The 15,852-nt window shown below is 45.7% G+C and overlaps 1 protein-coding gene across 5 annotated transcripts in view; it reads right to left on the reverse strand.

The window, feature by feature from the left end:
* Nucleotides 1-3,058: 3,058 nt before the first annotated feature.
* The window catches only part of LOC121269051 (supervillin-like), a 162,537-nt gene continuing 149,743 nt past the window's right edge, over nucleotides 3,059-15,852 (reverse strand). For all 5 annotated transcript variants that reach the window (XM_041173469.1, XM_041173466.1, XM_041173465.1 and 2 more), the window contains 4 exons: nucleotides 12,230-12,370; nucleotides 12,004-12,116; nucleotides 7,570-7,728; nucleotides 3,059-5,800 (listed from right to left, as the gene is read on the reverse strand). In XM_041173469.1, coding sequence (XP_041029403.1) covers nucleotides 5,714-5,800; nucleotides 7,570-7,728; nucleotides 12,004-12,116; nucleotides 12,230-12,370 — 500 coding nt within the window. In that variant the 3' untranslated portion in view covers nucleotides 3,059-5,713. The remainder of the gene's footprint in view (nucleotides 5,801-7,569; nucleotides 7,729-12,003; nucleotides 12,117-12,229; nucleotides 12,371-15,852) is intronic.

Below are 15,852 nucleotides of genomic sequence, written 5' to 3' on the forward strand. Positions count from 1 at the left end.
TGGCAATATTGTTACAAGTCAGGATGGTGAGGGGCTTGGATAGGAACTTAGAGGTGGTTGCTTGTCCTGCTTTCTACTCTTAATTAGCACATTCCTTAGATAATATCACCACCTTCAACACCTCTTTGTCCATTTATCTATGACATCTTTTGGTTATTTCCACCTATCACTGGCCCTCTATCCAGCTCTACCCTCCCACCCCCCTTAAACCAGCTTATATTTCACCTCTTTTCTATTTTCACTTAGTTCTGTTGAAGAGTCATACGGACTTGAAACATTAACTGTGTTCCTCTCCGCAGATGCTGCCAGACCGGCTGAGTTTTTCCAGGAATTTTTGCCTTTGTTTTGGATTTCCAGCATCCAGGGTTGGGTGGGGGGAGAGAAGTGAAGGGGGGTGGTGTGGTTGTAGGGACAAGCAAGCAGTGATAGAAGCAGATCATCAAAAGATGTCACAGACAAAAGAACAAAAGAACACAGAGGTGTTGAAGTTGGTGATATTATCTAAACGAATGTGCTAATTAAGAATGGATGGTAGGGCACTCAAGGTACAGCTCTAGTGGAGCTGGGGGGCATAAAAGATTTTTGCTTTTAACTTCGAGGTGGTGGTGTTCCGGGTTATTGGTGGGCGGAGGGTGGGTGGGGGGGGGGGGTGCGGGGGTGAAGGCCGTGATCAGTGAACCTGCGGGTAGAGTTTGGTCAATGGAGTCTGTCCGCAATCCTACTGGGGGGAATGGGGGTGACGGGGTGTGGATGTGGTGGTGGGTGAGGGGTGTGATGGTGGGAGTTGTGGATGTGATGGTGGGGGGGATGGTGGGTGTGGATGTGGTGGGGGTGTGTGGATGTGGTGGTGGGTGGGGGGGGTGGTGTGATGGTTTGTTTGGGGTGACTGGGAGGCATCGCTCCTGCTCTGCCTGGCCCACAAGCAGTGCTGGAAAAGGCACTTCTATCTTCCAGGCATCTGTCCTCGCAACGCTTTAGCTGCCAGGTTTTACAAAGCCTCTGCAAAATCCAGTTGGTCAAGGTTAAACTGGAACAAAAACAGGATTACCTGGAAAAACTCAGCAGGTCTGGCAGCATCGGCGGAGAAGAAAAGAGTTGACGCTTCGAATCCTCATGACCCTTCAACAGAACTGGGTGAATCCAAGGAGAGGGGTGAAATATAAACTGGTTTAAGGTGGGGAGGAGGGGGGGTTGGGTGGGGGGAGAGAAGTGAAGGGGGGTGGTGTGGTTGTAGGGACAAACAAGCAGTGATAGAAGCAGATCATCAAAAGATGTCACAGACAAAAGAACAAAAGAACACAGAGGTGTTGAAGTTGGTGATATTATCTAAACGAATGTGCTAATTAAGAATGGATGGTAGGGCACTCAAGGTACAGCTCTAGTGGAGCTGGGGGGCATAAAAGATTTAAAAATGGGAAAAGAAAAAATCTATATAAATTATTGGAAAAAACAAAAGGGGGAAGAAACAGAAAGGGGGTGGGGATAGAGGAGGGAGTTCAAGATCTAAAGTTGCTGAATTCAATATTCAGTCCAGAAGGCTGTAAAGTGCCTAGTCGGAAGATGAGGTGCTGTTCCTCCAGTTTGTGTTGGGCTTCACTGGAACAATGCAGGAAGCCAAGGACAGACATGTGGGCAAGAGAGCAGGGAGGAGTGTTAAAATGGCAAGCGACAGGAAGGTTTGGGTCATTCTTGCAGACAGACCGCAGGTGTTCTGCAAAGTGGTCGCCCAGTTTATGTTTGGTCTCTCCAATGTAGAGACCACATTGGGAGCAACAAATGCAGTAGACTAAGTTGGGGGAAATGCAAGTGAAATGCTGCTTCACTTGAAAGGAGTGTTTGGGCTCTTGGACGGTGAGGAGAGAGGAAATGAAGGGGCAGGTGTTGCATCTTTTGCGTGGACATGGGATGGTGCCATAGGTGGGGGTTGAGGAGTAGGGGGTGATGGAGGAGTGGACCAGGGTGTCCCAGAGGGAACGATCCCTACGGAATGCCGCCGGGGGGTGAAGGGAAGATGTGTTTGGTGGTGGCATCATGCTGGAGTTGGCAGAAATGGCGGAGGATGATCCTTTGAATGCGGAGGCTGGTGGGGTGATAAGTGAGGACAAGGGGGACCCTATCATGTTTCTGGGAGGGAGGAGAAGGTGTGAGGGCAGATGCACGGGAGATGGGCCGGACACGGTTGAGGGCCCTGTTAACCACCGTGGGTGGAAAACCTCAGTTAAGGAAGGAGGAGGACATGTCAGAGGAACTGTTTTTGAAAGTAGCATCATCAGAACAGATGCGACAGAGGTGAAGGAACTGAGAGAATGGGATGGAGTTCTTACAGGAAGCGGGGTGTGAGGAGCTGTAGTCGAGGTAGCTGTGAGTCGCTAGGCTTGTAATGGATATTGGTGGACAGTCTATCAGCAAGGCAGCCTTATTGTAATATTTAAATGCCCAACTCAGCTCCTGCGGGTGGATTGGTTGCTGCCTCCAGAGTGCGTGGGCTGGAGTCAGGTTCGAGAATGTTTAAGTTTCACATCGAAGTGTTTTTTTTTGGGGGGGGGGGGGGGTTAAAATTTCCCTTAACGACTGTCGTCCAGGCGAAGTCTTCACAGTCGCTGAGTTGTTTTGAGATGTTGTTATTTAGGTCAACATGACAGCCAATTGGTGCCAGACACGATAAACCATTCTGGGGAAGCCGGCTGAAAGGCGAATGTTCTCCAACATACATTGGGAGAAATCTCTTGCTCTCCCTGTGATCGGTGCCACTGGATCTTTCTCATGAACCGCCAGACAAGAGCCTCCGCTTGACATCTCAGCCCGAATGACAGAACCACCGACTGGGGCTTTGAGCCCACGATCCTCTGAGCAGAGGACGCTGAGCCACGATTGCGAGTGATCCCCGGCTGATCTACCGGATGATGCCTCGTTCAGCATTTTGGAGGCTGTGGGGCGGGTCTCTCGTTGCCTCAATGATACCTAGTCCCATTCTGAAGCTCGATAGAGCCAGCCCAACAAACACCTTGAAGAAAATAGGCCGCTCACACAGATCAGTTTACTCACAATCTTCACAAAATATCTCCATTCAGTTTTAATACAGCTGCATTACATTAATTACACTGTTGTTTGACTTCCTAGAGGCCCTGAAAAGCAGACTTAAAACTGTACATAAAAAGAGATTTAAATATTACAATTTCAGGATCCACGTTTCACAGGGAGCAACAAAAAAAAAACACTGCTGCAAAGTATTTCTTTGTGATAATCACCGAGGGAATCCCACAGTTTCGGCTTCCCTTCTAACTTTCTCCCTGTGACCTTGCAATGCGACACACGCAGTCAGATCACAAGCGAGAGCAGAGACTGCTTTGCGGACTTAAAGGCATTAAAATACTTCCAGAAACCTCTGGAATTGTGCAACGTTTATAAAAACAAACTTAAAAAGCTGCATAAGCATAACACATAGGAGTGAGGCAATAGATGGTGCTTTTACATTAGCTTCGTGGCATGTTAATACCCTGGTTTATAATTACTGTGAGATTACACTATTTTCCTCTCCAGCACTGAGCTCATGCTTGCTCCTTACCCATCAGCGCATCACTAAGGCAGGATCGACTGATTTCTCTTAATTCAGGAAAGTGGGTCACTTTAAAGCCAATGATTTTGTCAATATTAATAACAGGCTCCTGCACGAAGAGTAACCACTTGGATAAGGCAGCAAAGGGATAGCTATGTCATGGATCTAGACTCCAGCAAGAGTCAGTGCTTTCAAAGGGTGGGAGAGGGGGAAGAGGAGGAAGGAGAAACAACAAAAGAAAATATTATAAACATTGGCACTCCATCTGAAATCAGCAGAGAGTTGATTGGCACAGTCCCTCGAAAGCACTGCAGACACTAATGCTCACCCTGGAGGTGAGTTTAGAGGCAGGGGGAGCATTTGATTTGATTGGGCTGGAGGGTGTGTGGTGGGAATTCCGTCGCCTCCCTGCCTCCACCTGATTAAGCCCAACGCAGGAAGGCGTGTGGATAACGTGGTATGTTAAGCATGCACATAATAACATCATTCTCAGCAATCTCCAGCCTCAGCTGTTGGTTCCCTTAACACTGGGCTGACCAACTCAGCAGTTGAAAATTAGAGTATCCTGGCAGTTCCAATGGTCATAACCACTGTCAGGGGCCAGTCAGTCCTCTAAGGGCTCATTACCTCACCCCGGTGGGTCTGGGCCACAGCCAGGCACTGGCCTATGCCACTGGGATGTGTCAACATTTCAAATGGTAACTTAAGGCTGGACCGGTTCCTTGTTAACATTGCTTGAAATACAAACTCCCAGCATTTACAAAATATAATAAAAAACTAAATTAAAAACATAAAAGTTTACATCACAATGCATTACTAATATGAGGCAGAAAGCCTCAAATTCTAGGTGTAACCTCTGTACAAGTGCACCTCTAATAGTAGGAGAGATTTGATTGGGTCCAGGGGTGGGGGAATGCAATGGTGGTAGATGTAAAGGGCACAAAAAAAGAGAAAAGGCCACACACCCATTTTACTGCAGTAAATGCACAGCCACCTCAATTACAGATTTCCCTCAGTTTCCATGCTGTCTTCCCATTCTCCATATGAACCAAACAGACCTGCTCTAACCCTTGATCCCCTTTCTCAAGAGCTACTGTTTCCATTTCTTGCATGAAGGCAGCAATCAACCCAGAATTAACTGCTTTTTTTTCTAGTCTGTTCCACATCCACTATTTATAGGGAAAAAGAATTTCATAATCTCTGTCCTAGTGGTTTATGTATTTGTAATTTCATCTTTGAATCCTGTATTCACAGTCCATGCCAAATAATCCACCTATCTTGGACTTACCGTGCCTTTCACTAGTCTAGACACCTGAGCTGTGTCTCTTCTCAGCTCTCCGTCAATGGGAATAACTTCAGTCACCTGTATAACTTTGCTCTTCCAAGCCATGGGATTGATGAACCAATCAGGGTACAGAACTCAGGTGTCAAAGTTCAGGCAGTAAGGAGTAGCCCCATGAAGCAGGGCCTAATGATTAACCCTGAGGGAAAAGATTACCAAAAAGCATGACAAGCACAAGGACCCCAGCATAGGGTTGTCAACTCTAGTAGGATGAATTTTTGGAGGCTTCACCACATGATCTCCCTCCCAGTCAGCCAGCCTTTTATTCCCCCATCCCCAATATGTTTATAACAAATAAGTGTGGAAGAAAAAAAATGATGCAATCATTCATTATGTCTCTGTGATTCTTCTCCCTGGTTGCTCGCAGCAGTTTCTAGAGATTGAGTTTAACTCCTGGAGAAATGGCAACTCTACCTCAGCACTAGAGGCAGGAATTAGCATTGGTCAGGATGGGAAATTAATGGGCCTGCAAAAAAATCCAGGGGTGGGATTTTCCAGCCCCACCCACCACTGGGATCGTTCGGTCCAGCCGAAAGTCAATGGTCTTTTGGCTGGGCCGCCGAATCTCCCATGGTGGGTCCTACCATGACGGGGCCGGAAAATCCCGGCCCACAGTCACAACTAATCCACAAGGACATGCATTCCAACCTATGCACCTGTACAGAGTTTAAAACACACGGAAGACATTTTTACGGAGCCGTGGCAATTTAATCGATGAACCTCACTCCCCAAGCTCCTCCTAAATAATGTGGTGAGCTGGGGGCTGTGGGTGGAATTGTTCCTGGGCAGACTAGGTTGACATTTTCGTTGTCTTGTCAGAACAGGCCCTTGGCTTTTTTCCAATTCACTTGCTTCCAGCTGGGAAGTTGGTAAAATTCCTCCCTTGACATTTGCACAATTTTCTGCAAAGGAAAATGAAACAAAAAAAACTCAGATTAGAAAAATGTTAATTAAAGCAAGATAATAAAGAACGGAGGCAAAACAGACATGCAAAAATGTTACGTCTCTTTGGCCCATTTCAAAATGCTTCACACAAAATGAGTTACTTTTAAGGGCAGTAACAGTTACATGGGAAAATGTGTTGGAAAGTTTGTGTGCAGCAGGGTTCCACAAACCAGGAAGATAATTTTTATACATATGAAACCGCCTTTGCCACATGCTTAAAAAGATTAAAAAGTAGATAGTGGAGTAGATTTAATGAACAACCAGGAGCCTATGCCATCACAGAACTAAGCAAGAAGTTTTACGGAAAATAAGTCATGCATTTATATGTTGCCTTTGCTAGTCTTTCTAGAACACAGAGTACAGTGCCCCAGATAGCAATGACCAGTTAATCTTTTCCTGGGCTTCTTTGAAGTTAGTCAGGATACCAAAAGAGTTCCCGCTTTTTCAAACAGCGCCAAGAGGACTTGATAGGGTGGACACTGGGAGGATGTTTCCTTTTGTGGGGAAGAATCGAACTAGGGAGCACAGTTTAAAAATAAGAGGCCGCCCTTTTAAGACAGAGATAAGGAATTTTTATTCCCCTCTGGAGGGTAGTTAGTCCATGGAATTCTCTTCCCCAGAAAGTAGCAGAGCCTGGGTCATTGAATTTATTCAAGGCAGAGCTAGATGGATTTTTGATGGACAGGGGAGTCAAGGTTTATGGGGGGCAGACAGGAAAGTAGAGTTGAGATCACAATCAGATCAGCCATGACCTTATTGAATGGCAGAGTAGGCTCAAAGGGTCAAATGGCCTATTCCTGTTCCTAAGTCCCTATGTAATATTTCATTGGAAAACGTACCAGAGAGGAGAATTTTATTTTGCGTTCTACACTGAGTTGCTGTGATCTGCAATCCACTGCCTGAAAGGCTGGTGAAAGCAGATTCAATAGTTACGCATAAAAGTCAACTGGAGATATACTGGAAAAGGAATAATTTGCAGGCTATGGGGAAAAAGCAGGGGAGTGGGACTAATTCGATAGGTCTTTCAAAGATTCAGCAGAAGCATGATGAGCTGAATGGCCTCTCCCTGTGCTGTATGGTCCTAGCCCATCTGAAGAATTGGGGTGCACTCACTCCCTCAGCGGAGTCAGCCTAGGATTGGAGTGTCAATAGTAAATAGAGGAACTGCTAAATATGTAAAGCTGCATATCATCAAGCACAGAAGGGGTGGCAAATATTAGATGAGCCATTGTTTCGATCGTGATATACTTTCTCTAAAGAAACTAAGTACTTATGCCAGATCAATGGAACCCTTTCACTACTTAAGAGACAGTCAGAAAGACAGACTGAACCAGCAAACAGCAAAGGAATCCACAAAATAAACAGTGAGGCAAAGGAAACTTTCTCCTCCTCTCCTCTCTTAAAGGTGTTGACTCCCAGCTGCAGTAAGGCCCCTTGGACTCCTGTTGCCTTCTTGTGCCTCATCTAAGTTGCCACTTTTCACCTGTGAACCTGGAAAGTGAGTGATTTAAGGCTATTGAATAGTGGAGGCATCACTGCCACACCTGATCACATTGTTCACACACATACTGAACGTGATAATTGCAGGTTTGAATGCCAACTTCCGATGTTAGCCTCCATTAGTCCTTCAAACAAGACTTGTTCTGAAAAGCAATTTCTGCCCAATGAACCACAGAACATCCAAGTAATGTTACAAGAGTAATTTATCACATTAGACAAGGGTTACCTTAAAATCTTCATCAGACAGATAGGTTTCTAGTCTGTGTGGGTCAATCCCCTCTGGTAAGGGTCTCGACATGATCTCCTCCAGTGAGTATTGTGTCTTGCACAGTCTTGATAAAGCATCCTGAACTAGGAGCACTCCTTTCGCAACACCCTGCTGCACCTGAACCATACAAGGAATACACTGATGAGAAAAGTTACTCTCAAAATGAAAAGTGTCAAACACCATTGTGTATACACACTTAGAGAGACAGGTAGTTCCTGACTTTGTGATTGTTTAAAACAAAGTTTAAAACAGGCGATAGGCCATAGTCAATCTGCAGCTTGTCTCATGTCTCTCTTGTTCTTATTTCCATTCAAGTTAATCAGAATAAAAGTGGGGAGAGATATAAAGGCACCCACTTGTCAATGTTGGAATTGTGCTTCAATAGAGTATATGCTTTAAGTTGGTAATTTAGAACAACCATGTGAATGCAACATAGAAAGGATAAAGAAAGAAACAGTTGGGAAAAGATTAGGGAATTGTTGCAAGGGTATAAAAACCAGTTCACTCAGTGATTTTTTTTTATTCATTCATGGAATGTGGGCATCGCTGGCTAAGCCAGCATTTATTGCCCATCGCTAGTTGCCCTTGAGAAGGTGGTGGTGAGCTGCCTTCTTGAACTGCTGCGGTCCATGTGGTGTAGGTACACCCACAGTGCTGTTTGGGAGGGAGTTCCAGGATTTTGACCCAGCGACAGTGAAGGAATGGTGATATATTTCCAAGTCAGGATGGTGAGTGACTTGGAGGGGAACTTCCAGGTGGTGGTATTCCCATGTGTCAGCTTCTCTTGTCCTTCTAGATGGTAGTGGTTGTGGGTATGGAAGGTGCTGTCTAAGGAATGTTGGTGAGTCCCTGCAGTGCATCTTGTAGATGGCACACATTGTTGCTATTGTACATTGGTGGTGTAGGGAATGAATGTTTGTGGGTGGGGTGCCGATCAAGCAGGCTGCTTTGTCCTGTATGGTGTCGAGCTTCTTGAGTGTTGTTGGAGCTGCACTCATCCAGGCAAGTGGAAAGTATTCCATTACACTCTTGACCTATGCCTTGTGGACAGGCTTTGAGGAGTCAGGAGGTGAGTTATTTGCCACAGGATTTCTAGCCTCTTGTAGCCACAGTATTTATATGGCTAGTCCAGTTCAGTTTCTGGTCAATGGTAACCCCCAGGATGCGGGGGATTCAGTGATGAAAATGCCATTGAATATCGAGGGGTGATGTTAGATTTTCTCTTGTTGAAGATGGTCATTGCCTGGCACTTGTGTGGTGTGAATGTTACTTGCCACTTGTCAGCCCAAGCTTGGATATTGTTCAGGTCTTGCTGCATTTGGACATGGACTGCTTCAGTATCTGAGGAGTTGTGAATGGTGCTGAACATTGTGCAATCATCAGCAAACAGCCCGACTTCTGACCTTATAGTCGAAGGAAGGTCATTGATGAAGCAGCTGAAGATGGCTGGGCCGAGGACACTATCCTGAGGAACTCCTGCAGTGGTGTCCTGGAACTGAGATTACTGACCTCCAACAATCACAACCATCTCCCTTTGTGCTAGGTATGACTTCAACCAGCAGAGAGTTTTTTCCCTGATTCTCATTGACGCCAGTTTTGCTGGGGCTCCTTGGCGCCACACTTGGTCAAATGCTGGCGTGATGTCAAGGGCAGTCACACTCACCTCACCTCGGGAATTCAGCTCTTTAGTCCATGTATGAAATAAGGCTGTAATGAGGTTAGTAGCTGAGTGGCCCTGTCGGAACCCAAACTGAGTGTCAGTGAGCAGGTTATTGCTAAGCAAGTGCTGCTTGATAGCAACATTGATGACTCCCATCACTGTACTGATGATCAAAATGTTGGGGTGGTCATTGGTTGGATATTATTTTTCCTGCTTTTTGTGTAGAGGACATACCTGGGCAATTTTCCACATTGTCAGGTAGATGCCAGTGTTTTAGTTGTACTGGAACAGCTTGGCTAGGGGCGTGGCAAGTCTTCAGTATTATTGCTGGAATATTGTCAGGACCAATGGCCTTTGCACTATCCAGTGCCTTCAGCAGTTTCTTGATACAATGTAGAGTGAATCAAATTGGCTGAAGACTGGCATCTGTGATGCTGCAGACTTCTGGAAAAGGCCAAGATGGATCATCCACTCGGCACTTCTGGCTAGAGATTGTTGCAAATGCTTCTGCCTCATCTTTTGCGCTCATGTGCTGGGCTCTCCCATCATTGGAAGTGAGGGTATTTGTGGAGCCTCCTCCTCCAGTGAGTTGTTTAATCATCCACCAGCATTCATGAATGGATGTGGCAGGACTGCGGAGCTTGGATCTAATCTGTTGATTGTGGAAATGCTTAGTTCTGTCTATCACTTGCTGCTTATGCTGTTTGGCACACAAGTAGTCCTGTGTTGTCGCTTCACCAGGCTAATGCCTCATTCTAGGAATAAAAAAAAGAAAATGCTGGAAAAAGTCAGCATTTCTGGCAGCACCTGTGGAGTGAGAAACACAGATAATGTTTTGAGTCTGTATGACTCTTCTTTCTCCCTCCCCAGATGCTGCCAGATCTGCTGAGTTTTTCCAGCATTTTCTGTTTCTATTTCAGATTTCCAGCATTTGCAGTATTTTTCTTTTACCTCATTTTTAGGTATGCCTGGTGCTGCCCTCCTGCACTCTTCATTGAACCAGGGTTGATCCCCTGGCTTGGTGGTAATGGTAGAGTGGGCAATATGCCGGGCCATGAGGTTACAGATTGTAGTTGAGTACAATTCTGCTGCTGCTGATGGCCCACAGGGCCTCATGGATTCCCAGTCTTGAACTGTTAGATCTGTTCAAACTCTTTCCCATTTAGCACGGTGGTAGTGCCACATAACACAATGGAGGGTATCCTCACTGTGAAGAAGGGACTTTGTCTCCTCAAGGACCAAGTGGTGGTTACTTCTACCGATATGGACAGATGGTTGGTGAGGATGAAGTCAAATATGTTTTTCCCACTTGTTGGTTCCTTCCCCACCTGCTGCAGACCCAGTCTAGCAGCTATGTCCTTTAGGATTCAGCCAGCTTGATCTGTTATGGTGATACCGAGCCACTCTTGGTGATGGACATTGAAGTCCCCCATCCAGAGTACATTCTACGCCCTTGCCACCCTCAGTATTTCTTTCAAGTGGTGTTCAACATGGAGGAGCACCGATTCATCAGCTAAGGTGGGGCGGCATATGGTAATCAGCAGGAGGTTTCCTTGCCCACATTTGACCTGTGTCATTAGATGGGTTCTGGAGTCGATGTTGAGGACACTCAGGGCAACTCTCTCCCAACTGTATATCACTGTGCCGCCACCTCTGCTGGGTCTGTCCTGCTGGTGGGACAGGACATACCCAGGGATGGTGATGGTGGTGTCTGGGACATTGTCTGTTAGGTATGATTCTGTGAGTATGACTGTATCAGGTTATTGCTTGACTAGTCTGTGAGGCAGCTCTCCCAGTTTGGGCACTAGCCCCCAGATGTTAGTAAGGAGGACTTAGCAGGGTTGACAGGGCTGAGTTTGCTGTAGAGGAATCTGTCTTTACTCTGTAGTCTTGGAAATAAACCTGGCTTAAGGAAAAGCCTGGCTTCAGATTCATCCTTCCCTCAATAAATGATTAGTGGAATTAACACCACTTACCATCATGTCTCACATTACAGCCTAAAGTCAAAATCTACCCTATTTGGAATGCAATAATTTTGCAAAACTCTTTGAAACAATTGAGCTTGTAAAAAGAAGTTAAAAACCTGATAGGTTGACATGGAATTGCATCCTAATAGATGGGTTATGCACTAGGCATTAGCTTGAAACAGGTACTCGCCCAGAGTGATGTAGCACTGGGTTATATTGTGGTCTTTCCATTGCTCTCTGGTTAGGTAAGTGCATCATTGTAACAACAATATTGAGCATTTGTAATGCACCTGCTGCATAGTAAAATATCTCAAGACACCTCATAGGAGGGTTATTGGACAAAATTTGACATCAAGCTTTGTAAAGAGATATTGGAACAGGTGATCAAAAGCTTCATTAAAAAAACTGTGTAGCAAAGACAGAAGAGGCCTTCTAAGAAAAAGCCTTCAAACAGTTCATGAAGCAATTAGTACATGGTGTTGCTGTCTTGCACACAAATGACTTAGTCCACCTTGAGTTAAAACCATAAAATTCGTTGGGTTAAAGTTTTCAGAAGCATCATAAAGGAGAAGAGAGAGAAAGTGAGGTTTACAGAGGGAATTCCAAAGAAGGGAGCTCATCCATAAAGAATGACTAATGTGTGAGGTTCTGGAGCGTACCTACTCTGGCAGAACTATAATCCAGCCTAGTTCAAGAGAGAATAGCAATAATCATTCTAAACAGCTCATAATTAAAAAGCATTTTATTGATGAGAAGTGACAGTACCTGTTGCACGATCTCCGTGTCGTATTCCCACCGGGGGAAGATATTGGTGAAGGTCAGTGGCTCTACACCAGCATGCACCAGGTATGCCTTTGGGGGTCGCCTCGGGTTCTTTTCTGAATGGACAAACACAAAGATTCCATTTTCTGCCTCAAGATAGTTGATCTATGTTGAAGAATTGACTGTCAGCTCATGATTTCCATCTATCGCATTGCGTCGTGTGACTGACCTGTGCAGTATTGCAGTGTCGTCTCCATGGCACATTTTCGCTCCATGTCCCATCGAATTTTCGCTGAGCCTGTGCTTTCACTGTCTGGCCACCGGCCCTGCCACAGGTAAACTTCCAGATGGCTATCGATAAGGAACAAAGCTGGAGAAACCCGATGTGTAAAGTGAGATATTCGGTTGTGTACAATTTAGACAATAGGATCAATGTTAACCCCCAGCACTTTTTTGAGACAGGAGGTCTAACTTGAGGCCTGGGCTTCCAGGCCTTGTCGGTATGCCCCTGATCAGCCGACTGCCTGAAACAGCAGGAAAGTGGCTGTTGACTGATGGACAGGAACATTAGTTTGGGGGGCCAGAGGATGCTGTTCAGAAGCAAAGGTTCACTGGCAGCCAGATAAGCATTTTGGGAGAAACCCTCGGGAGATAAATGCTGGGATGGCAAATGCAAGACGAGAACAGAGAAGGCCATGACTGTCCTTGTGGGACCTAGGACCTCTTGCCCTGACAAAGACTAGTTTTCCATTTACCCCAGAGGGAGCTTAGGAACTTGATGCTGAATTTTTGCCTGTGAGGTGTGAACCTGGCAGTGTGAGCCCAGCATATTTCCATCTCAAGGAGGTGGACATGGACTGGAGATGGACCCACTGCCTCCCGAAGCAGGTCCGAGATGTTAATGGAGATGAGTGAATGCCAAGGTGGGCAGATTACAAGGCCCGCTTGCATTCACTGGGACATCGACCCAGTTCACAACTTGGTGGTTAGGTCCCCTAACTCTCACCCCCCCTACCCATACTGCATGCCCCCTCCAGACCCCCAAGTATTCTCCATACGCCTCTTGCATCGTCCGTACCCACTCTTCTAGTATCCACAAGGTACAGAACCAATGAGGCCTGTAATAATACCGACAAGTTTTTGAACTATTCATGAAATTGTCAACGTAAGCGAACAGTCATTCAAACTCCCGTAAAAAAAAACTGCACCTCTCACAAGCCGCTAAAACTGTCAATAAAACACAGCCATTCAGACCCGCATCAAAAAAAGCTTTAATTCTCTTAACACTTCTTAATCTTGTCCAAATAAACAAGGATATTGAAAAACCACTTCAAAGAAAGATAATGTTATTACAAGCTTATAAAACTGTAAATCAAACAAAGCTAAGAGTCCCCTTCACTGCTATGTAAATAACCCCCTATAGAACTGAAACCATTTGTGGGTTTGGAGCTCAGACAAGCATTCATAATTTGATTCCATTACACAGCTGTGTGAACAAAAGCTCTAAATCTGAATACATTGGAACCTTTGAATCAGGCTGAACAGATGGCCACCTGGGCTTACAAGATGGCTGACCTCTTTGATTGACAGGTCAGCCATCTTTTGGATATAGGGATTTATACAGTACTGTATTGGAAAATTAGAAATTGCAGAAAGCAATTCTGCATACCTAGTCTGAGACCTTGAGATTTCCTGTACTTCAGGGCCAAACATGGCAACTCCATAAGTGATCAGTTGGTAAAATAAGTTAATGTACTTTTTATATGCATATTTACATTATTGCACTTTTAAAATATTTCATAAAATAAACCATTTTGAGCTGCTGTTTGACGGTCATTTTGCACGATGCAGCCATTCTATGCACAGGAAGATCCCATAAACAACAATAAGATAAATGCCCAAGTAATCTGTCACAGGTTCCATTTGCTGGTAAATAATGAGGGAGGAATGTTGGCTAGGCCACTGGGGAACCACCAGCTGTACTTTGACTACTGTCTGAAGAGGCAGATGGGATCACCAGTGAAAAACAAGCACCTCTGATGATGGGGAACTACCTCGGTGTTGTGGAGCAGGGAAGGATCGAGTGGCCTCCTCCTGCTCCTAATTCATATCTGCAGGCCTGCCACATCCAGTCGTGAATGATGGTGGACAAGTAAACAACTCACTGGAGAAGGAGCCTCCACAAATATCCCCATCCTCAATTTATGGGGAGCCCAGCACATCAGTGCAAAAGATAAGGCTGAAGTATTTGCAACAATCTCCGCCAGAAGTGCCAAGTGGATGATCCATCTCGGCTTCCTCCGGAGATTCCTAGCATCGCAAATACCAGTCTTCAGCCAATTCAATTCACTCCACATGATATCAAGAAAAGGCTGAAGACACTGGATACTGCAAAGGATATGGGCCCTGTCAACATTCCAGCAATAGTACTGAAGACTTGTGCTCCAAAACTTGCTGTGTCCCTAGCCAAGCTGTTCCAGTACAACTGCAACACTGGCCTCTACCCGGCAATGTGGAAAATTGCGCAGGTACACAAAAAGCAGGACAAATCCAACATGGCCAATTACTGTGCCATCAGTCTACTCTCGATCATCAGCAGTGACGAAAGGGGCCATCAGTAGTGCTATCAAGCAGTACTTGCTTAGCAATCACCTGCTCATGGGCAATCAGTTTGGGCTCTGCTAAGGTCACTCAGCTCCTGACCTCATGACAGCCTTGGTTCAAACATGGACAAAAGAGCTGAACTCCAGAGGTGAGGTGAGAATGACTGCCCTTGACATCAAGGCGGCATTTGACAATGTGGCATCAAGGAGCCCTAACAAAACTGGAGTCAATGGGAATCAGGAGGTAAACTCTCTGCTGGTTGGAGTTATACCTAGCACAAAGGAAGATGGTTGTGGGTATTGGAGGTCAATTATCTCCCTTCCAGGACATCATTGCAGGAGTTCCTCAGGGTAGTGTCCTAAGCCCAACTGTCTTTAGCTGCTTCATCAATGACTTTCCTTCCATCATAAGGTCAGAAGTGGGGATGTTCGCTGATGATTGCACAATATTCAGCATCATTCGCAACTCCTCAGATACTGAAACAGTCCATGTCCAAATGCAGTAAGACCTGGACAAGATCTAGGCTTGGGCTGACAAGTGGCAAGTAACATTCACACCAGACAAGTGTCAGGCAGTGACCATCTCCAACAAAAGAGAATCTAACCATCACCCCTTGACATTCAATGGCATCACCATCACTGAATCCCTCACTACCAAAATCCTGGGGGTTACCATTGACCCAGAAACTGAACTGGACTAGCCATATAAATACGTTGGCTACAAAAGCAGGTCAGAGGCTAGGAATCATTTGGCAAGTAACTTACCTCATGACTCCCTAAAGCCTGACCACTATCTACAAGGCACACATTAGAGTGTGATGGAATACTCTCCACTTGCCTGAATGCGTGAAGCTCAAACTACACTCAAGAAACTTGTTATCATCCTGGGCGAAGCAGCTGGCTTGATTCGCACCCCATCCACAAATATTCACTCCCTCCACTAATGGAGCGCACTGGCAGCAGTGTGTACCATCACCTTCCTAACCCATGACCACTACTATCTAGAAGGACAAGGGCAGCAGACACATGGGGACACCACCATCTGGAAGTTCCACTCCAAGCCACTCACCATCCTGACTTGGAAATATATCAACATTCCTTCATTGTCGCTGGGTCAAAATCCAGTAACTCCTTCCCTAACAGCATTGTGGGTGTATCTACACCTCATGGACTGCAGCGGTTCAAGAAGCCAGCTCATCACAACCATCTCAAGGAAAATTAGGGCTAGGCAATAAATGCTGGCCGAGCC

This window comes from Carcharodon carcharias, chromosome 23 (assembly GCF_017639515.1).
Source record: "Carcharodon carcharias isolate sCarCar2 chromosome 23, sCarCar2.pri, whole genome shotgun sequence".
Classification (NCBI taxonomy): domain Eukaryota; kingdom Metazoa; phylum Chordata; class Chondrichthyes; order Lamniformes; family Lamnidae; genus Carcharodon; species Carcharodon carcharias.